The sequence below is a fragment of the Anopheles stephensi genome, chromosome 2 (assembly GCF_013141755.1).
Source record: "Anopheles stephensi strain Indian chromosome 2, UCI_ANSTEP_V1.0, whole genome shotgun sequence".
NCBI lineage: Eukaryota > Metazoa > Arthropoda > Insecta > Diptera > Culicidae > Anopheles > Anopheles stephensi.
The window spans coordinates 41,503,114-41,526,685 of NC_050202.1; the positions used below are offsets into that span (position 1 = coordinate 41,503,114).

The following is a 23,572-nucleotide window of genomic DNA, read 5'->3' on the forward strand; positions in this document are numbered from 1 at the left end:
GCTCTGATTGATTGATTATGTGAGGCACAATTTGTCCGAATCAAATTCAATAAATGATAATCACGAGCTGATGGTGACGATGACGCGGCCTATCCCGTCGCCCTGGGATTGCGGAATCGAGAATACAAAATGTGATGCTCACGCGCAACGGGCGCGGCTGGTTTTTTGAAGGTAGTCTGTAGGAAAATCCGCAGCACATCCGAAAAAAAACTCTTGGTGGGCAGAAATCAGAACGATACGTAATGAAGCACCGAGTACCGCTGTATGTGTTGCATTGAAATGTGTGATCTTTGTGTGTGCGATAAGCACCAGTTTATCCGGGCCGCGTTCCGAGGATTGAGCATTTCATGTATATCCACTTTGGATTAACTGGATTAAGTGGACAACCGAATAGCACTGTTTGAATCGAATGACAAACGGGTGGGGGCGTTTGGGGCCGTTCTGTTGAGTGGGATTCATTCATGACACTGATTACGTAAATATGAACATGGTTAAAGGGGCGTTTTCACAGTTCCTTGGAAAACGGTTAGCATCATGCACTAGAGATTGCGGGATGGAATAAAATCTGAATCGATTCTTGAGGGTTGGGAGGAGTAGCATCATGTTTGGGCATACGATGTTTGAAGTGAAATTCGGTTGTTTGGGTTGGTAAGTTTTATTTAAAAAAAAACATAGTTGAAAATAATTTGTCATAACTTGAAGAGGTATATAATAAAATCTCTTAAGACAAATTTATAAAAGATCTGGAAATGAAATCAAATCTGTCAGTTGTTGAAGAACAAAAAGGGTAAAAGACAAATAATCCTTTATTGGAAATAGAAAAGGAGGAAAGGAAAGCATTACTCAACAACATCAAGAAGTCAAAATTAGAAGGAAATTAGAAAGAAAAACGCGGTCCGGTGGCCGAGGCGACAGCGAATCCGGTCTTGACATGACTGGGGTTCAAATCCCATCCATACCGCCTCCCCGAACGCTCGGCTCACTACTTTGTTACGGGTAAAATCAAGTCACAGAAAGCCAGAAATGGCAGGCCGAGACCTCTCGAGGTTGTACTGCCAAGAAAGAAGAAGAAAAAGAAATCTCAGATTATTTAAGAAAAATATAAAAAATATTAACAAATATAAATGTGTAAATATTAAAGAAAGAAAACATAAAAACAAGACAAGAAGAAAAGATGATACGAGAGACTGTGGAAAAAATGTGTTAAAAAAGCTCTAGCAAGCACAAGATAGTAAAAGGTAAAGTCCAGTAAAAGAGGTAGTCAAAGCTCTCGTCTTACGATCATGAAGACAAATAAAAAGCGAATTAGAATTAAACACAATTATGACGGGGACATATTATCAAACGGTGCCTTCACCTAGCAGGACATAATCTTCAAACGCGGTAAATGAATTTCAATATTGAAGCAGCAAAAAGCCTGAAACTCTCAATATCATGTAACAAAATGGAAAATGTTGGCAACCAACCACCAGGAACGTCATTTATCTTACAACGAGAGTGTCTACCTAGAACAGCGAAGAGCAAGAAAGAAAGACGGAAAATAATCCAACCAACTTACTGGTCGCCACCCGGGCGACGCAGAAAGTGAATCCTTTTTTGCTTGCGCTCTCCATTGACTCGGCGGTGATCCAATTTAAGCATCGTTTTACAGTGAATTGAATTACTGGGTACGTGTGCTGGGGCGGGCTCTGTTTCTTCCGTCTCTTTATATTTTTTTTTGTTCGCCAACCTGAAGTCGAGAACAGATTTGGGGCGGTGCAGTGTAATCTCGCTCCCTTCTTTGGTGAGAATTTGCTTCTCGGTGAACAACGGTTCGTTGGAAGCGATGGCTTGCGAAAAGCGTGAATCGCGAATACACAATGGGCTGTGAGATAATTGCTGTGGTTTTGAACGGTGCAGTATCCTTCCCTGCCCAGCTAGAAGATGTTTATGTCCGGTGTATCCGTGTACGGAATGCATAAAATGAGATGCATTGAAGCCGGGCGATAAAGCTACCTGGAATCCGACTTTGACAAAACGATATTGAACATCCAGTATCCGACGAAAAAAAAATGATCACAAGTACAATGCCGCTCGGAGACGGTTTAATAAAGTGGGTGTCTGTCTGGATGGCAAACAGAATTACTAGGCTGTGGCGAAGTGGCGGCTTAAATCTTCCGAGCTTATGGTAGCTTCAGTTTGCCGGCTGCCCGGGCTGCCGGTGCCACCGATCGTTGATTTAACTTCCTGCCAATTCCCGACGCGGTAACACATCCACATCTCGTGTTTCGAAGCTGCTAAACTGATTTACGGAATTGAGTCGCTTTCAAAGCACCTTAGGTGATCCTTCGGCTCGAGATCCCAGCAAGCAGAGGACTGTATGTGTACTCCACCAGCACGACAAAAACCCTCCGGAAACAGGGCGCACAGAAATAAAGAACTAAAGCAAAAAGGGGAAAAAAGAACACAAGCACTAGAGCAAAAAACATCGGAAACCTTTCGAAACGATGAGGAGTTTTGCAAGCGATACATCCGGAAACGAGAAACTTCCGTTTCCGGCACGGTTGGGAATCGCGTTATTTATGTCGAACGATAGGACGATTTCACTGCCAGTGGGACTTTTTTCTGTGTTCACGAACCAAACAGACACTGGTAGCTGTTTTCAATCTTACCTATATCTGGAACGAATATATTTTCGTTATTCACGTGCATAATAAATGAATGCCTTTAAATTCCAAGAAAGCAACATTTCTCTTGCATGCACAGAGGTGGACACATTCCACAAGGACTTCAAATGTCCAATCAAATAGCGATGTCAAACCAGAATTAGGTGTGTTTCTTGGTAGATGACAGGTACATCTATGGAAAAATTATTTAGAGTTTCACTAGAAGTCGTTATCGGTCTTTCTATTTCTCGAACAGTAATTGCTGCCATGAAAAGTTTGGGAAGAAATGGTCTGGATCAGATTTAAAAACGCTCTTGCCGTGTTACGTATCAACTAAATTTTCAGGTGAAATTAAAAATACAGATAACCAATCCAGCTTCAGAATTGTCTGATTATGAAGCGCTTTCTTGTCAACCCGTATTAAAAAGAGCAGATTTGCTTTTTCTGTTCAACGCAAGCTCTAATATTCTTCGAGGGTCATCAAATTGGATCATGGTTCGAGTCTCTTCCCAGAAAGCACCTGTGCGGCAATTTCCTTTCGCCGTTGCTTCTCAGAAGGAACCTGTGGGCAATTTATGTCATTTCTACTCTTCTTCTTCCTGCAGGGAATACTGGTTTGCTGGTGCAGCTTATAGGAAGGATAACAGATATTTTAAAGAACAATGATATCATAATTAAATTATAAAAACAATTACAAGGTGTCACCAGAATTGGAGCAATTATTCTTCAATAACTTAAATGAGTTATAAAAAAACAACAAAGCGGTTTCAACGGCAAACTAATAATTGATAATAAATTCCCTTGGCTGGTTATTTTAAATTTGAGAATGTAAATCCAACTCCGCCTAGTGGACCAGAAGTTGAATTGATTTCATTGGCTCAATACAAGTTAGAATAAAGCCAGTTTTACACTAAGCCTTCTTATCGCGCAGTGCGTAAACTAAACTCACTGTTAATAGAATAATGTGATTCCTTAGAAAAGCACTTTTTGCATTACAATAAACAGATAGTTAAACAGTATAATGCTCTCACAGAACCCTTTCATCGCTGCTCTACCGGATTGGAAAGAGTGTCTGGCTGTTTCACAAATTACGCAGATTGTGCATGAAAAATCCCAGTACAAAGGCAAACATGTAGTGTTAAACCTCTATTCAAGCTCACTTTGCCGACACTTTTTGTCCCGAGTCGGAAATAGGGATATTTCCTGCAGCACAACCATTCATTGTGATTGTTCTTGGACTGCCAAAAAAAGCACACGACGCAAATAACTATGGTTGGCGGGCAGTGCACGGGGTCGGTACGGGTAAGCACATGGCCCTGGTTTCCAAACGCAACATGTACGTATCTCATCCTGACTCTGGTTTATCTATGATGGGCTGCATTGCATCTCGCTACAGTAGAAAGAATAATGTGATGTGGAACGTAGAACGAAGAAACCGAAGCATTGGGAGACCGGCGAACCAAAAGCAACGATGAATTACTGTAACCCGCGTACAACTGGTGCAACGAATGCAGTTGCTAAAGCTGTGTTCCCGCTAGATTGTCGGTCGTTTACATATGCAGAATATCAGTGTGGGGAGAACTGAGGGTCCTCCCCCCTCCCCAGATTGTGACAAAGAATAGACGTCGGCTTCTGCTTGTTAAAACACCACAGGATGCACCCGATTACGAGGCGGTTGGTTTTTTTGCGCTGTCGCTTTTTGTTTTCGGTTTTGGCTAGAAAAGCACCAGTTGCGCTCGACACGACAGTCGGGATCGGATCCGGATCCTAGACGGGGGAAAAGTTGGCCAAAGGCCATATCGTCATGGTGATGGTGTAATTTGTTGCGATGCCTCAGCATACGGCTAGTCGCCACATCCAACCACGCTCCAATGCTCAAGCGATGCTGCAAAAGCAAATCAAACGTACGTGATCTGCATTCGTGAGGACCCGTCAGCATCCGGGGAAGGAAGAGCTAGTGGAAAGGGGTGGCGAGGGGAACAAAAAATTGCCCCATCGCCAGAGGCGTCCATGGCTGAGAGATTGTATCTTGAAGGTGAAGGCACGGGGTGCACGGTCGGTCACCTAACCACGCGAACTTCAGAACGTGAATGAGCAAACGTGCTGATGACAGCTAACTTGCAAGGTGCACTCAAGATTCGCACTTAGAATTGTCGCCCCGTGACCGCTGTTCTGTCCGCCCGGTCGGCCACACGTGCCAACCAGGTACCAGACAGAGGGATAGTGTCGTAGTCGAACAGGTTTTCCATTCATGTCGTCCTCTCTTTTGGACGTAATGTTTAATTGCTGTCTGTTCCGATTGCATTGTACTGCACCATTACCATCGTAAAAGCGGTGCTGGCATCCTATAATTGAACTTCCCTCCCGTCCACGAAACCACCTCACAGGAACCGTCCCAGGGACGGGATGGTGATGGAGTTGAATGGAATGATAAGGATAATGGAAATAATTTTGCGCTGCTGTGCTTTGATTGCGCATCAGGACGCCCCTGACGCTGACGGTTTCAGTGTTCACACTCATTAGTTGGTGTGAGTAGAAAAATTGCCAAGAACAGGTTGTGTGGGAAGAATAGGATGTATAGCTATTTTGTACATTGAAATCACAATGAGGAATTTAGCCAATAAAGTTGATTGATCGTGACAGTTTCGCTATGTACTGCTAGTTGTTCGACATCACATTTGTTTCCATTTAGTGTTTTTTCACACAGAATCGTCAGGACAATTATGAAGGACTTCCACATACTTTCGCAAAAACTGTTTAAAGTAGTCATTTGATTTGCTTCCATATCGTATTTGTTATATCTTGTTTGTTAGTTGCCCGGACCGACTCAGCACGCAGGATGAACCTTCCCAGATACGGGTGAAATCAAGTCAAGGAAAAACAGAAATGGCAGACAGAGAACTTTCACGGTTGCTGAGAGGCAGAAGCAGAGAGAAGAGCAAAGCAGAAGAGTATACTAATTTGACCTTCACATTTTAATAAAACCTCAATAAGCAAAATGACTGAACAATTGGACAAAATTATTTCTGATGTATAAAATGAGTTTTTGGTTATTGAACAAACATTTAAAAAATAAATTGACTGTAATCCAACAACTTTTCCATAGACTTGCTCATTACTATATATCTTATGCCGAGTATCAGTGCATCGATAAACATATTTTAATCCTGCATTTGATTTGTTTGAGCAGACACACCCTTTTGTCTAGAATCAATTAAGATGAATACTTTTTATATAGTTGTAAAAGGTTTTATGCTATTCAAAAAATTCATGATCAACCAGAAACAGTGTTGCTAACGCTGAAACATTTCAGTTGGAGTAATTATCTAGCAGAGGAATTTGATGCAAACATCCCTATCCAACCATGGTGAAAATGATTTAAAATTTTAAATTAAATGTATACCCGATATCGTTGGGTTAAGCACATTGAAATTTAGAAAACCAGATACTGACCAGCAAAACTTTACGAAAAGTTTAAAACGAAAAAAAGGAAAGCCTGGCATTTTGAACGGGGAAAAAACAAGCAGCTCTGCTATTTTTAGAAAGTCGTTATGAATCGTTTTCCAGTAAAACCAGACCAGTTAGGGTTCATTATGAATTCGCCTCCAAAAAGAAAAAAAAATCATAAAGCTTGCACAACAACACTCCCATTCCAAAACGCTTGCTGCCAATCAAACCATTCCTCATGCTCTCAGGTGTCACTTTTGACATGAAATTTACGCTTCCTCATCACACATGTTGCGTGGAGCTAGGCTTGATAGGTGGCGAAAGACGTACGTAGCTTTCCTTCGCTCCGCTAGAACTTGTGATGCATTTTTTATTTCCACTGGGAGTTGTTTTTCGTATCGCTGGAGAGCGGTGTGTTGCGAAAATATGAACACTTATTTTGCGAGATGGATCTGCGGCATACGGCGCCGATGGATGCCGATGGAGGCGCCTGGTGGTTGATAGAATTCGTCACAAGGACGCGAAGTGAAGAAATGTTTTGAAAACATTAAAATAAAATAAATAAACATAGGTTATACTGTTTCGTAATTGTTTGCTTTTTTTTCATCGTTCCATGCTCTTGTTTTGCGAAACGTAAACACAATTCGGAGAACGAGAATATATGTGTCAGTCGGTCAATAAATAAGCCATTAAACACAGTGCTACAACAAACGAATCAAGAATCGTTGCAAAACACCCGTTTCCCGTTTGCCGCATAGCATCAAATTATACGTTTTGTTATCGGTTTGTAATCATTTCGCCAATAGCCAATATTTACGAGCATTGCGACGGCCTTCCCCCAGGCCACCTGACTCCCTTTCGGAGTACCTGACCCGGTATGCCACCTCCCTATAATAACGCCCGTAACGGCAGTCATCACCATCACCATCATGGCGTCAGTCGAGCTCGGAGGATCGAACGTGCAGTCAATCTCGTGTTCCGTTCCAGCGCCGTTAGTCGGTTTAACTATGGTAATCATAAAAAGAAATAATCAGTTTAAACGCCAACCGATTCATATCGGCCATTAAATATCGATATCCGTTTATTTTCGCCGCGTCTCACACGGTACCGGTGCTATGGGGGTGAAACAACAACAAACGAATGAGCCTTCATCCGTGTTCCGAGCGAACCATGGCAGTGTGTGTGTGTGTATGGGGGGAGGTATTATTTGATGAGGGCTTAAAATGCGGTTCAATAGGGTCGGGCGCTTACAGGCCGGTTGCGGTGTGGAAGGTCGAGCAGGGGTTTTGTTCATTTCGGGAGGTTATTATCGGATTTTATGAGCCGAAAGAAAATGGCAGGGCGAGAAAAAAAACGAGACTTCACAACCCAATCATTACTGAGTCGGAAGGCTGCGGGTTTTGTAGCTTCAAGCCACACCACACGGACCGAGAGAGATTCCGAGGATCAGCTCAGCAGTTCACTAGGAAAAAAGGGTGAAAAGTTGCACTCTTGTCGTTCTCTTTTCACGCTCATTGTAATGATATTTTAGGCAGCAGGGTGTTTTTTTGGCAGTGGCGTTGTTGTTACCGTGTCATTTAGAGATTTGCTTTGATCATCAGTCCGTACTGCAATGTGTTGCTCTGTATAATTTTCTATTCCAAAGCCGCCATTCTGTTTGTGGTTGTCTTTCACTGGCGTACCTTCCGAAAAGTGTTGGCCCCGACCTAACGATGTGTATCTGCTGGCAAGCGATCTGAAAACGACCCACACGCGTGACCTTACACCCTTTACACATAGGTGAAATACGATTACCCAAGGAAAGCGAACCAAACCAAACGACCGGAACACAGCGATATGAGTGCGTGTTTTTTTTACGAGGGCATACGGCGAGCGTCAATGAGCTTTTCATTTCGGTGTGGCCCTTTTTAATACCGGGCAAGCAGAAAAATCGAAAAGGAATGCCTGTTTTGGATAATCATTTCGTGCCTTTTCTTGCTCTAGTCAGTTGCAACCGAGGTGGTATGCGAGAAAAAAAATTGGAAGGTTTTATAAAAAGCAAAGTGTAGAACCAAACCGAAAAAGCGCCTGCCTTCGCTTTTCTCTTTTCTCTCTCCACGGGTTGATTTATTTTATGAAGCTAATGTTTTATAATGAAGAAAGATGAGTTTTTCTAATAGGGACGGATGGTCCAAAGCAGCTAGACCGTTCGAACGATTCGATTCGGGACGGGTCGAAGGGTGTTTTCATTCACAACGTGCCAAGCAAATGTCTCGGTGCTACGTGCCAGCTACGTGAAAGTGGGAACAGCCTGAAGCTTGAGTGTTGGGTGGATGCTATTAGCGCAGTTTTCGTTTTCCATTGCAAACAAAAGAATGAGAGCTTTTCTTCGTGTGTCTACTGTGTCGGCTCCGTTTCGTATCCGGCGGTAACGGAAGACGCGACGATCAGATTGATGGATTTTTCAATGACTGTCATTGGAAATTTATCGTTTAATGACGTGCGTATCAAAGTTTCATTAAATTTATGAGCTGCTTTTGTTTATGCGAGGGCTCTCCAATGGTACGTCTGGTATTGAGGTCCTTATTGGTGGTGTTGCATGAGGTAAAAAATTGTTAATACTTTGCTGCTATTTGTTGAGATTTGTTTTGAGGCACTAACGTATTTGTGAACCCCGTCAAAACTATGTAAAACAGTAGAAACAGAAATGAAATCACAAAAACTTACGATAATTATTTTAGAATCATTCATACTGTTTGCTGTTTGATTCTGGAACATGTAAGAGAAAATATGTCCAGATACGATGCCATCCATGTCCATTGCACAATAATTTGCAAACAGTTGCTCATGTCTGGTTACACGGAATTCATGTGGAGCAATGCCCAACACAACCCTTGATGCCGCTAGTTCAAAATTTTATATTCTGGACTCCTTCAGATCCTTACAATAAATTCTCCTTTTTTATAAGCAGTTAATTCCAACTGAAGAGCAGCGAGTGTTGTTATCGAATTGATTAAAAACTGAATTGAGACACAGCAAACTATCGCTGCACTTGAAGCAGCACAGACTGCCGAAGCTCTTAAAACACTAAAATTCTATGAAGAGCTTGAATTATTTCTTCTGTGAAATATCGCACATTCTAATCACCTTGTTTGAAAACGCATTCTAAATATCGCTCCTATCTCAAGCAATGGAAAGATGGACATCAGAGCCAAACGAGGACAACTGTTTTGAGAGCTTGATTCCCTCTTACAAGTATCTTCACTCACCACAACAGCTACGGTAGCTCAGATGCCAAGGCGTGTGGGATTAGGGTAAGCCCGAAGGGTTCCTGCATTCCATCTTACCATAGGTATTCCTGTGTCGTAGGTTTCACTTGATCGCTGTAGGTTGAGCGTTCATTCGCAGAATGTCTAGACTAATGTCGGACCTGCATACGACGCATGGGCATCACTACTTTGACATCTTTTGGTTGCGAGTGGAGTTCGGCAAAGGAAGATCCGGTCTCTCAAAGAGCGTTTCAATTGCTAACATTCATCGAATTCATGACATTTACAATGTTCTAGTCAGCAATACGGCCAGGCCGTTCTTTATGAATAAAAATAAAATAAAATAAATGTTCTAGTCGCGATGCAATTCAACTTTGCACATTGAAACCATCCTATGAATCCTTCTGCTAATTTGCCCGCTGAAAATCCCTAAGTTCACGATACTTGGGCGATTGTTTTTAAGGCGTGGAGTTCTGTTTCTTTTCATCATGATGCTGTCTTTTTGCCTATGTTCTTAGGCATTTGAATAGCTGTTAAACGCTTTCTCAGCACATAAAGACTGCGATCCAAGTGAGAGCGTTGTTGAAGATTGTCCTCAAAAGATAGTTAAATGCGTGAAGTTACTTTGAAGACCACTCACATTTCCAATAGTTGATATATAATCGATCTGATGGTAATTTCTCAATGTGTTGATATTTGTTACCTTGTTTAATTATGAAGATACAGGACTTGCCAAATCATACGATATTAAAAGTGTTGATCTCTCCGTTCCACAGCTCACCGGCAGATACATTGAAATGGTGCTAATTGTTAAATTGAAACCAAACAAATCAAAACCAAGTTCCAGGCACCATCGGCAACAACAACCTCCCCGGGCGATGAAAGGTTTCGATTAATAATCGCTTAAGTTTTAACACTCGTTCAGCACAGCACAAATTGCACTGCACTGCTGGTGTCTAGACTAGCCTAGCAAACGACCAGTTTAGCTACACGAATACTGACAACACAACAGAGCGAGCAGCAGTAAACAGCTTTCCTTCATTTGTCTTGTCATTCCGCGAAGCTTGCCGTCCCGTTCGTTGCATCCACAAGGGATCGTTCAAGTTTGTTTGCGTCTTTCCGGTGGTTTCAACCGGGTGAACTCGATGGCCACCGGTTTACAGGTAAGCCCCGATCGGATAGGTATGCGAGATAGTGCGATGGGTGTAAACGAACTGGCAAAGATAGTGTACGCTCATCCGAGAAGTGAAAGCATCCTGCAACCTCGTCTCGCTCGACCGTCTCCGAGGCACGGATTATTGTGGATCTTCCATATCCTCCTGCTAAATTGGCCCTGCTAGACCGTGCGCTCCAGTCTCCCGAGCCCGCGCATCTTGTCCGAAGGACTTTAGCTGCATGCAAATGATGCTTGTGCATTTATGTAATTACGAAAGCAATTAAATTCATCGCAAACCGTACGCTTCGTTTCAGCCCATCCCTTGGCCTCGGGGGCCCCAGGCCAGGGACAGCGCTGGTATGCACCCGAGCGATGTTGATAACCGGCACCGGCACCGGGACCAAAGGATAGACGAGCGGCGTGTGTATTCATGCCTTCTAAATCTCTAAAACTCCTTTATCATCGTTCGTTCCCGATGGCTTGGCACGTTGGCTCGTGGCCTGGTAAGTGCAGCAGAAGGGAAGCATAAAATCGTACGGCTGGATAAACAAACGCTATTAACTGAATCGAACCGCTCGCATCTATCTCGAGGGTGGACCATGTGGGGGCACGTGGAGGGTAAGTGCACGTGAGTGTAAGTGCAGCTTACACGTGGAGGGTGGTTATTGTTTGAGTGTCAAATCTAATCCACGTATCCACGCAGAAGGGAGCGGCGACGCTGCTGGTGTCAGTTCCAGGGACCAGGGTTTCGCGTGAATGGAGCAGCTGTCATCGGGTGCATTAAACTCAATCATCCAACCGTTTTTGGGACGATTTAACGACCATCGCATGTTAAGCCGCATGTGGATCATGGCTGGATGCGAGTGTGTGGTGAGTTTTAGATTAAATTTTTACACCTCTCATTAATCAACTCCAGCCCAGTAAAGTCGCACGGCAGAGAATGGAGTCGAAACAAAATAAACTTCCACTTCGCACCTCTTTGCTAGCTAAAAGAAAAACAAAGCTTCATCAAGCTGGTGGTTTTATGAAAGAAAACTTAACCACTTCCCCAAACCACGAGACACCAGCTCAAATGCGGGGAATAGCGAGTTCTCGCCGCACTAAAAGTTTGAGCCCACGTTCAAACGATGCACACAGTTAAAACGCTTTTGATGAATCGTTTGTTTGTCTGCGATATTTATGAGTTTGTTGATGGTGGATCGTCTGTGAACTTCCAGCCGTTAGACCACCAGAGCCGCCTCCAGGGAAGAGTGTTTTGATCGTGTAATTTTTAATGAGTAAAAGGGTTTAAACGGCTGAAATTGATTAGGAGAAGAGCGTTGAGCAATTTACGAAAACGGTTTTTTCTTGGACCGCGGTCTTGATTTATTGATTCGAGTCATGCAATGCGATGGAATGCGAATGAACTGTCGCTGTGGATATCCAATATGGAATCCTTAATTTTCTTCCATGTTTGAGTAATGTTTTGAGCTGCTCATTTGCGTGCCTCTGCAAGGAAAACATTCATTTTGCGTGTTCCAAATTTGTGTTTCCACAAAGTTTCTCTATCGATTCGCAAATAGTGCACAGTGAACCGGAATCATTTGGTGGCTAAAAATATGTCTGCTTCCTTTTCCTATGTCAGTTGGACATTTCGCTACGGCTGTAGTTACACTTCATCGAGCGGCCTTTTTTTTCTTCCCAGAAGAACCAAAGATAGCATTAAAAAATTGTTTTTCTCTTATTTTTTCCTGACAGTGAAGCCCACACAGAGAGAGCGGAACATTGAAGTAATGCCTTTTACGTGACTGAAAGTAACACAGTTACTGGGAGGATTCGAGGCAGAGTTGAGAGCGTTGGAAGGAGCTGTAAGACGGAAAGATGAACCATTCCTCACCAGAAAAGAGGAAGCAACTCCAAGACGGGGGTTGGAAAAAAGAAGAAGGAAATGTCCGCCCTATGGAGAGAATATAAATTTGAAACGTTGTCCGCACCGGGCCATTGACAATAAAAACTTTACTGGCGCGGATTCTTTCAGATATCCAGATTTTGATTGTGTTATTGTGTATGGCGGTGTTTGTGCGCGAGTGCCTGTGTCTTCTTTAACTTCTCTGCAACGGTGACGAAGGTTGTCTTGCAAGTTTTTTTTTGAGCCCTGGTCTCATCTCCTTTGGAGCAAGTCCCTTCGTGAGATACATTCTTTTTCTGCAACTTTGTTATCTTGCGAACCGAGAAAAACCATTCAACACACACCTAAAATCGGACACAATATTTTGGGTTGGAAGAGACAAAATGGTTGGCGAGAGAGTTGTGAGTAACGTTAAGGAAAAAGATAAAAAAATGCGCCAACACAAGTCGTCCAGTTGAAAGTAACTGCTTTCTGGAAAAGAACACCGGACACCGGACATTGGACGTTGACAGGTGATTAATGCGTTCAGAAATTAAAATCCCTGCCGGAAAGTTTTGTGGCGCATTTTTTTTTTCTCCGAGTTAGTTGTCCCATTTCTTTGGGTGGATGCTTGTGTAGTCTCCACTCCAGAAGAAGGTTCTGGTATCCATCCCAAAGAATCGGGACTCTCCCTTTACCTGGGAAAGGGAGGTGACAATCTTCTGTGTCCCTTGCACAGTCTCGCAACGGTCATAATGAAATATCAAATTTTTGCAACGAAAACAACGACAAAAAATGCCTTGGGAAAAACCTTCGTAAAAAGTCAAAATTCACGCTTGGAGGTTGAGAAACAGCGTGCCGGTGGCCGAGTTGCCGAATTAATGGTTGTGCCTTGTGCTCTTTTTCCCTGCGTTTTGCTTTCTTCATTGCATTAGGATGCCTCTGCTCGTGCCTGTTTGCTGGTGGCTCATCCACAGCCTAGAGACCCGTTTGGTACCCCATGAATACGAAAGCTTATTTTTTGCCCGCTATTTTTCCGCAGCCAGAGGGTCAGATTAGCACGAGATAGGAAAGGTTCGTTTTTTTTAGACTGCAAACAACATTTTGTTTGTGCCTTCAAATGCGACACCGGTCAGGCCCACTGAGCCCACAGGATGACAAATTAATTTGACCAAACGAAAACAACCGCAACCAATTCGAAGAAAGTCCGAAACCGAAACAACAGCGACCGATCTCTCGCGAATCGAAAAGCCATCCGAGGGAGGCAAAAAACAGACAGCGAGTGAGCGGGCGAGCGAACGGGCGAAACTGAATTCTGAAAAGAATTTATCAACAGCAAGCTAACTTTTCCTGGTTCGATGGGATGACCGGGATAAGGTCAAGGGTTGTACATCCTTCAGATCGGGCGATCTGATTGACCGTAACCAGGATGCCGTGGTGTACTATCAGGCACGGGTTTCACCGGTTTTCCCGGAAGTCGTTGTTGGTTTATCAAATTTTTTGTCACATTTTTCCCCAAAACTTCCAATGTCAGTTGGAGAGAAATAGGGGGAGAGTGTAAAGCATAATGAAAGAGATACACAATGAAATGACCGCACGCTAATTGAAAAGATTTAGGGGGAGGAACGTTACGATGCTGTGATGGGTTTGACATTTGGTGGAATTTACGGTTTTCAAAAAATCAATAAATCCTTTAATGGGCAGTTTGTTACACGATCTTTTTGCAATGGAGTGAAGTCTATCTATGGCTGAGTGATGTGACATTAAAGCCATTGATTTATCGATCGCCTTCCAAGTATGCTGCATGCACTTATAAAACTTACAGCGATTCGATCCATATGGTGGATTTGTTGAATCACTTCTTAGGGAATGTATCAAACCTTGTGTAAAGTTGGGAGACACCAATAAGGATGCTTTCGATGTTCCCCTAAGTGATTCAACATCTCAATTATATGAATCGTAACCCTGTTAAAATTAATTTACAGTAGCCAATATCGGACATAAAATTAAAGGTTTCTTCTCTTGCCTCGATCCTTACATCCTTGAGCGAATACGTAATAGCTACAAATTCCAATAGGACAGTCTTTAAACATGTGTTCAACTGTAACAGTTCATTAAACTATTAAAACGGAGATGAAACGTAAACAACCAAGCCGAGTGGCTTTAAACCGAAAGTTTAACAGCAATATTTACATTTCATTAGCCTGCACTATATGAATAGGACATTAGCAGGCCTATCCTACCTGGCTATCGATCGATCGAAAGATTTGTTTTGGAGAGGACTAAGGGAATGATCGACTATGCGACACAAGCGATCTCATGATTACGCCGCATCACAAACACACCCTGGCGGATGTTGCTGTAAAACTTTAGCTTGACTTTCGTGTCAAGTTTATTGAATAATTTGTACTGAGCTTAAAATCCTCCTTTCGCTCCTTTTCCGATTTATCTTAACCGGTGTGTTTGTGTGCGGATCTGTATGCGGAGCAGAATGTAGCGCTTACATATGTACTAGAAACAGTGCCTCCACATCTTTTGCTAAAGGCTTTCATGTTGCAGTTATCCTAAAGTGATCCTTCATCCTTTTAGTGTTATTTTCCTCGACCAGGCTCAACTACTGCTATTTTCGCTTCTACTTACACTAGGCTACTAATTTGTAAAGAGTCCCCGAATAGCTGCTCCAGCTGGCTCCCGCTTCGGACCCATGCGGCTGGAGAGCTTTTGTGTATGTGAGTGTGATGCTTTGTTCGTGTGTGTGAGTGAGCATTATTAAATATACTTAGCATTTACACATTACTAGTGACAAGCGGCATCCGGGATCCCTGCGCTCGCGTATGCCACGCTACGAGGCGTCGCACGCAGCGAGACAGGTCGCGCTCAGATGCTTGGTTCCGTTTGCCACGCCTAAACACTAATCTCAATTTTTTGTCTTTCACTTTGCTTTGGTTTGCGTTTGATTTGTAGGTTTTGGGTTTTAAGGTTTCGTGCTTTTGCAAGAGAGCAACGGAAAACCTTGGCTGGCTTCCTCCTTCTCTCTCTCTTTCTCTCTAGATTTCGCTTTTCAGTTGGTTCAAATGCATTCCGCTGTTACACTAAACAAAAGCGCATTCTGAAGTTGTTGTTGAAGGGAAAATAAAGCTGGGCGGAGAAAAAAACGAGCTCTATATCGTTGTCGTTTGGTTGGGTTTTGTTTCTGTGTATACATAATTTTTTGCAGACCTGCACTGAGCAGGTGAGTTATGAACCGATCCTCTACCGTGCACCCGATATGTACAAGCGTTCGTTCGTTCGTTCGTTTGTTCGCGTGTTTCGCGCGGTTTGGAGAAGCGGCGAAAAAGTGGAATAAAACAGGTCGCTAAAAACAGTCGACACTACATAATCACTACATTACATTCTACATAGAAACATGCGTACGAGGCGTTAACTTACCACCGGCGGACAGTACAACACCGGTCCCATACACCCCTGGTGCAGCTTTCGGTGAGCATTGGTTGATTAGTTTTCTCTTGCGCGTGTTTGGATTATTCTTTTTGTACATCGACTTGATAGCTATTTCTATTAGTTGATTCTACGCCCGAGTACGCTGTTGGCTATTGGATGTCCGAGATGCGGATGTGGACTTCACACCAGCAGTAGCAGTTACATACATTATTCTTGTCGTTGCCGTTTTCACATTTTGGACGAGAATGATACATTGCTAAAAGGGTAGGTATACCTGTACAGTACCGCTCGTTGCGGGGTTTTGCTTTAAATTACTTCACCTCAACTGTCCCTGGCCCGGTGTGTGTGTGTGTGTGTGTGTGTGTGTTGGCATTTGGCACAGACGTTCGATACCGAACCACTTATCTATACTGCTGAATCTCGTTGAGCAAAGGACTCGCTTTCCTTACTCCGGGCTCTAGTCTAGTCTCTACTACTGCTGACGAATACGAGCGACGCTGCACACGAGCGGTACAGTGCGATTGCTATCCATGAGAAAGTTTCATCATATATGTATATCCTTGCGGCTGCAGGGTGCAGATGATTGGTTGTTTTGTTTTGTCTGTGGAGTCTAGGAACAACGATCAGGACGAGAGATGCCAGTGGATGCTTCGAAACTCAACAAGGAAACGATGAGTACGAATCGAACTGGGGCTGATGAAATGAAACTTAAAAACAATCCACTCCGGTAATATGCTGTGTGTACATACGCGCGGCGAGTACAGAAGAAGATACTGTGGAAGGTTATCCTTCCGGTTGATCACACGATGAAATTGAAGGATTTATTGTGCCACAGCTGGGCGTGGTGAGTGGTGAGATGTTGAGATGTCGATATGTTTGTCCCACCGGTTCCGGATGGGAAACGGAGCAGCTGGAGCACTGCGGCCCACAATCGTCGGAAGCTTTTGTAAGATTTGTTTAGCCCTTTGGCTCGCCCTAGGAATCCAGTTCCTTGAACGACACGTACAATTTCATCCCGTCCGTACTACACCACAACCGGACTTCGATCCAGCTCGGGAGAATTCTCTACCGCACGGCGGTGGTTTGCAACAAATAAATAAAATGGTCCCCTACCATTCACTTGCTTCTGTCTGTTTGTCTTAGCTCTCACCTGACAGCGGCTTGTCGAGGGTTCCGGGGAGGCCGCTGCTTTCTTCTCATCCCCATCCACCGTTTGTCCACCGTCGACGCAGGCCGGGTCGGGTTCGTCGGAACGCCGTTTGGCCGGCTGTCTGCGCTCGACGGTGGCTTCTGGCTAGCTCCAGGTGACATTGCGCCGCTGGGAGGCGTTGCGTCGGGCTGCTGGTTCCGGCACCGCCACGCTGCATCCGTTGCCCCGGTCCGGCTCGTCATCGTCCCGGTCGCCGGCACGGGCTCCCGGTCCGATGCGTCCCACTCACTCGATGTGCATGATCTTTTTAAACGCTTTCCGGAACTCGGGATTGAAGATGGTGTAGATGACGGGGTTGACGAAGCTGTTCATGTAGCCGAGCCACGTGGTGAGGTTGAATATCGTGACTCCCGGCCGGCAGTCCTTGTCCAGCTTCGCGCACATCGCATCCATGATGTTGCAGGTAAAGAACGGCACCCAGCAAAATAGAAACACACCTGTTGCGGGGCGGAACGAAGATAACGAGGAAAAGAAATCTTGTTTAGTGATTTTTAGGTATGGTCGCCCCATTGCAGGGCTTTGGAATACGAGTAGTAAGATAAGTCTTTAGGATATTTTAGTCAAAGTTTTAAAAACGGTTGAAGTAACTCATGTGACAAAAGGAATGAATGACGGGAAATAAGCTTGCACTGAGACGGATTTGAAGAACATAAGGGCAAGAAAAACGAAATTAAACATTGTTCCCCCTATGAAGTGTTTGGAACCATTTTTTTCGAAAATTAAATTAAAGATCGCAACGGAGAGGACGATTAAAAAACTATTTATTTTGAGAGTTAGGTCGGTATAAAAAACATTTTAGGTATAACATGTTTTAAGAGCTTGTTTGAAGATTCTGAACTATAATAAAGGTGTAGAGTGACGTTATAATGCACACCCGGATGATGTGGTTTTGTAGAGGATCATCCACATGACGATAAAAAGCGCAATGTTTTAATAATTCGAGAACATGTTTCCTTTTCTGGAATATTTGAAGCTTATGTTCTTGGAGAAGCTACTGATCGGCTCATGTCCAGACTCCAAGACTCCAGCACGTTAATATTATGTACACCGCTACACCTGTTAATTGAACTATTTTAGATATCCAAAAGCACGCTTAACCTGAACAAGGTTGGGAAGGAATTGGATGGAAAAGGAGAAGCATTGGAAAGTACCTTGAACCCAAGTATCCAACGATCATCACGATTATGTATGAAATTTGTAGAAGCGTTAAAATGTACCTTATTTATTCCTCAGTACAGCTTTTCAACCAGGTTGCGTTATTTATTGTTAAAATTAATTCATCAAAACCTGTCAATACACTTTCTGGAAGCCAGTTTAATGCTGTGGAAAGCCCACCATTTCAGATCCATCATCCTGATCGCCAGAAACATTGCTGGAAACTTTATGATTGATCCTGTAATCGTTTGGAGCTTTGCTCTCGCTAAACCATCAAAGTCTGCAAAAGTTTCTCAGATTTTCCAGCTTCCTGTGACACGTGTTTGATCTGCGACTGGTTGATGGTTGTACCGACCGTTTATCAACAAACTGAATAGTTAATACCTTAGCCAAAGTTTTCCAACACCTGTCCGTCAGATGGCTGCGTAAAGCGAGAAGCGTGTACTTGTTCAAGCTGTCTGTACTGTCCAGCACAGGCTCAAAACGAGCGGCAATTCCAAAATGATTACAAAAAGTCCAACTCCACTTTTTTTTCTTCAGCTTTTAAGCATACCAGGAACCACGATACTTGTTGGAAAAAATAACCCCGAAAACGAACGGTACAGTTTACTTCCAGAACTCATGAGCCAGCATGTCAAGCGTGCTTTTCTCACATCGTTACGGAAAAATCGTATCGTTTACGTGACACCGTTGGAGAACCCCCAAAGAAAACTAGCAATAACACGCCCTGAGCAGAGCATAAAGAATGTAAAATATGCTGCTCTACGCCCTCAAACTGGCGCGAGTTGACAACACTCAGTGGAAGCAAAAAAAAATCGAACTGCTTCGCATGTTCTGACTCTTAAGTTGCTCGAAACGAAAAAGAGGCAACCAATATGTCACGACTCAACGCAGTGATGAATATTTTGAAGTCACATTATTGTGAGCAGAAGCAAACAAAGAGATTGATTAACGCTTTTACGTCATTTTAAAATGAAAATGTGCGAAAGCGAATTAGTCTCGTTTACACACAGCTACTATAGTATGGGTTTGCGGTAGTTAATTAAGTCGCAACAGGCTACGTAAGCTTGCATTAGTTTCATTTTGCCTCGGGGATATTCGGCTGAATCAAGCCAGTATCGTGCGGTTCAAAAGTTCATCTGAGGCTGCACTCAGGAATTACTTTTACTCGGACTCGTAACCTTTATGTTTTAATTTTTCAACACATTATGCCTTGTGCGTCGGAGCTTTTAGTGTGCGGAAGGTCCAAGGTATGATGTTTTTATTAGTACTAAAGCATTATGACCGCTGAATGCCGACTGCCCAAATCATGGGCGCCGTGGTCATCAACTTGTTTATTACGCTATGGGGCTTAGTGGACGAAATGCATAAAGCTAAAATTTCAGTTTTTACAAAAATGGTTGACCATGTTCCGGACTATCTGTCAGAGGATAATCTGTTCAACTGTACAAAGTAGAAATATTCCGCTTCTTTATGATATTTGAAATGCAATGATGGTGTCAGCGACAAAAAATATATTACAAGGATATTTAGCATTATAACCTGCCTTTGCTCGGGTTTACTCGTTAATTATATATATTTAAATAATTATAGCGGTGTTGTTCGCTGAGCGTTCATTCCGTAAAGAGGGCGAGATCATGTTCTTTAATAAGCATTTGACCTCGCTTGGCTCACTTCGGCACGGTTGAAAAGACACGGAGCATGCGTTTATAGGTGATGATCGAGTGGTCGATGGTGATGATATGCGTTGATTATCACCTGATGTTTGAGACAACGCATGACATAATTATGTATTTTTGTCATTGAAAATAAATTTAGCATTGGCTTGTAAATACTTTGAAACACCCTTCTAACCTCACATATACCTTGCGTATAATTCAAAAAACGACATAAAAATTAAATGTTTTCTTCATCATCTATTCAAAATGAATTACGCAAAAAGATAGAATAGAAACATCAAAGTGAAACCTTGATATCCATTAACTAATGAAAATAGTGAGACTATTTTTTTCAACTGCTTTTAAAGAACCTTTTTGATGAAAAATAATGTTTAATGTTTAATTTTGTTTAATCTGGATTTATTAAAATATATCTAATTTTGGAATATGCGTGGTAACACATAAAGCTGTTGGTGTTAAATTATGGACCAAAGTTTACCTTATTTTTCGATTCGAGTTTTCAACAATCGGTTAAACTACACTTGCAACCTCATAAAAACTTTTGTTTATGGTTTTAGTGACACAGTTTTATGATCGAATTAAATATTTAGTATTTTTCAATAAGTTTTAACCCAAGCACTGTAATATTTCTATTCGACTGTCAAACCTCTTTTCATAAGCTATTTTCACTTATTTGCACTACATAAGAGTTGTCTGAATTTCTATCATCTTTCTGAGGAATTTGAGGCCATGTCATGTAATTTTTTTGCATAAAAATATCATTACCTTTAGTTTTTGATGCTAGATTTTATCATTGTTATAAATATTTATTACTTTTCCTTACGATTTTCCTAGAAAATTTCCTACTTTAACGTTGATTTTCTTCAAGTCCATTAGACCTGCCTCTTAGAAGACCTCCTTTTCTTAAAGTCCTTTAGAGGTTGTAACAAAACAAAATAGCAGTAATGAGCAGAAATATCGCTATCGATAACGATGCAATGGTGTTAAAATTGGAGAGCTCCTTGATTCTAAATTCAAGTGGGCTTCAAGAGAGGCTAATCGCGGCACGTAGAATTTTCATATTTTTATGAAAATAAACAATGCAAACTGTACAATAATATGTTTCACATTTCGACCAATAAAAGTGGTATCAGTGTAGTCCTGACGCGATACGATCTTCAGAGGCCGAAAGAGAGATATCGCGATTGAGTCGATCGATGGCGGACCTCTCACTCATCAAAGATAGTAGAGCGCAGGATCAAGTTTAAAAAATCAAAACTATAACTTGAATAAGTAAAACAGGTTTAAATGGTTGTCAAGCACTGTTTTATCTATATAAAAGTACTCCTCATACACTTACCTAAGACTATCGCTAACGTTTTGGTCGCTTTTCGTTCCTTCTTGGCTGACGACTTTTCTCGCTTCTTTTTCGACGCTTTATTCACTTTGTAGATTGTGAACCTGTGGATGTGAAAGGATGGCGGGAAATTATTTTTTTTAACTAACGCAATTCAAAAATATCCAATAAATAGACTTACAATGTTCGTATAGACATAAATATTTAATATTTTTACTGCCCCAGGGTAAACCTGCTTGCTCCCGAATCGAACCAAACAATGCGCGTAGGCTTCGTAATAGTTAAAGCTGCAATAACGAAGTCAGCAATCGGTGGTACTCGTCGTAAAAAATCCCCTTTCCGTGGCACAAATAAACCCATCTCAAACTGAAATCAAAGTGTATCGTTTTATGACGGCCATACGGTCCCCAATATGAACAGATTTCACACCGTGTGATCGTCATCATCGTCCGCGTTGCCATCGTCGTCGTCCCAGTCGTGCTCTATATTACAGCTACCCGATTGACCTTTGTACGTGCGCTGTGTGTTTCAAGAGCCTTTTTGATGCCAGTCCATGTCAGTTGCAGGCATCGACTGTACGGTGATTTCCTTTCAATCCTTTTTTTTTTGGTACTCGTTTCGGGAAATTCTGAAAAGCCGAACACACCGACCAGCGCTGTTCAAGTAGTCACCGTTTTGCGACTGTGACGGGGTGTGGAAATATGGAGCAAGGCGTTCCCAAACTGCGATGACAACGGTCACCAGGATTCAACCATTCAACTGCACACCGGTTTCGACTACGTGGACAGTTGAACGTGCCGAAAGGGATCGGGTTTGCGTTTTATGTTTAAAAAATCAAATTAAAATACCTTCACCGCCGGGGATTCTTCAAGTCGGGCAAGAGGGTCATCATAAGCGAATGATAACTGGTTGGATTCCAATTGCGTTTGCCAATGGGTTGGGAACGCTTTCGATAAACAGTTGACAAAATCTCGCTTGGCGATGTAAAATAAATACCTATGTGTTCGATTATATTGCTGCTTTGGAGCATCGTTGTGGAACGTCACGTGAGACGACACACAGATGCTCTATTGCAGCTTTAAATAGGGCTGTCTAAAACCATACAGAGACAAATGCTGTGCTCAATTCCTCTAAATAAAAAGGGATTTATGATTGAGTCGGAAATTTACTCCATCCAGTCCGACAGTCATCAAAGGATTATGTTCTAGGGATGCGTTTTTAGAACATTCGATTAAACCTTTTCTGTGACGGTTTGTACTAAATTTCACAGCAAGTGACGCGTACAGCTTTATAGGTTAGCTCCAACCAAATGTTATATGGTTTCTTTGTTTTTTTTATACGTTGAGTTTACGCTGGTATTCGCGTTATGCAAATAACCGCAGCGCCTTTACTGGCTTTTCAACGGTGTTAAAATTGAAACACAGTCCGTAGCAGCGCGGCTTTATGAGGCCAACACGATTTGTGTTCCGGCCGCGCACATAAGTGTTGCGAAGACGTCGTTCAAGAAACTCGTAATGCGTGATAGCCTCCCGAAGGGGAAAAAAACACAAAAAATACTTAAAACTGCGCCCACAAACAGCAAAAGGGAGATTATCCATCTTTCGGTGAGCTTTTCTTTTGAAAAAGGTACCACGAACTGTTAGGGCCCGAAGTCGTCAATCTCGCGACCAGAGGAAAGCTGGAGTAGCTGTGGCAACAAATCATGGAATTTTCATCACTTCAGAGATAAATTTGGCGGAAATTTAACAAAATTTTCATTATGATTTTTATTAGCGGCAGCGTGGCGAAGTTCACCTCGCGGTACGTATGCATTCTGGGCACGGTAGCAAGGAAACCCGTAACGAATCATCCCATTGCGGAAGGTGAAAGTGTCCCCATGGCAATAACAGTAAATTTCTTATGCCCATTAAAAGCGGGTTCAGTGTGCCTTCGTCCCGAGCATTTTCCACCAGGCATCGTTGCTACCGTATGCACCACAACCGACGTACTCTCGAAAAGGGTCCGCGGATTAGTGAAAGGATTTAGAGGTTTCTTGGCCACACAACGGTAAGCGGTGAAAGTGTGCAGTGTGGACGCGGAACTCTTTCAACGTGTGAACTTTTTTGAGCGACGGGTCGTAATTTATTCAAGCGAGTCATTTTTTGCCATTTTCATTCATGTCAGTGCAAACAAATCAGCTTTGAAGGAAACAAAAAACGCTAAATTCTAAAAACTGCACTCGAAGGCAGGTTTTTTTCGCACTTAAGCTTTGGAAGAGAATGTACGATCATGATTTGTGGCATAATAAAAGAAATTACTTGCTGCGGCATCAGTTTTATTAATTTTTATACATTTCCATAACTTGCAAAGCTGGCACATTTGAGGGTAAAACATTTGGTAAGCGTTAAA

The 23,572-nt window shown here is 42.6% G+C and overlaps 1 protein-coding gene across 3 annotated transcripts in view; it reads right to left on the reverse strand.

Moving 5' to 3' along the window:
• Positions 1–1,144: 1,144 nt before the first annotated feature.
• LOC118506342 (dopamine D2-like receptor) overlaps positions 1,145–23,572 on the reverse strand; it is a 169,166-nt gene continuing 146,738 nt past the window's right edge. For all 3 annotated transcript variants that reach the window (XM_036043327.1, XM_036043326.1, XM_036043325.1), the window contains 2 exons: positions 21,188–21,288; positions 1,145–17,451 (listed from right to left, as the gene is read on the reverse strand). In XM_036043327.1, the coding sequence (XP_035899220.1) occupies positions 17,240–17,451; positions 21,188–21,288 (313 nt within the window). In that variant the 3' untranslated portion in view covers positions 1,145–17,239. The remainder of the gene's footprint in view (positions 17,452–21,187; positions 21,289–23,572) is intronic.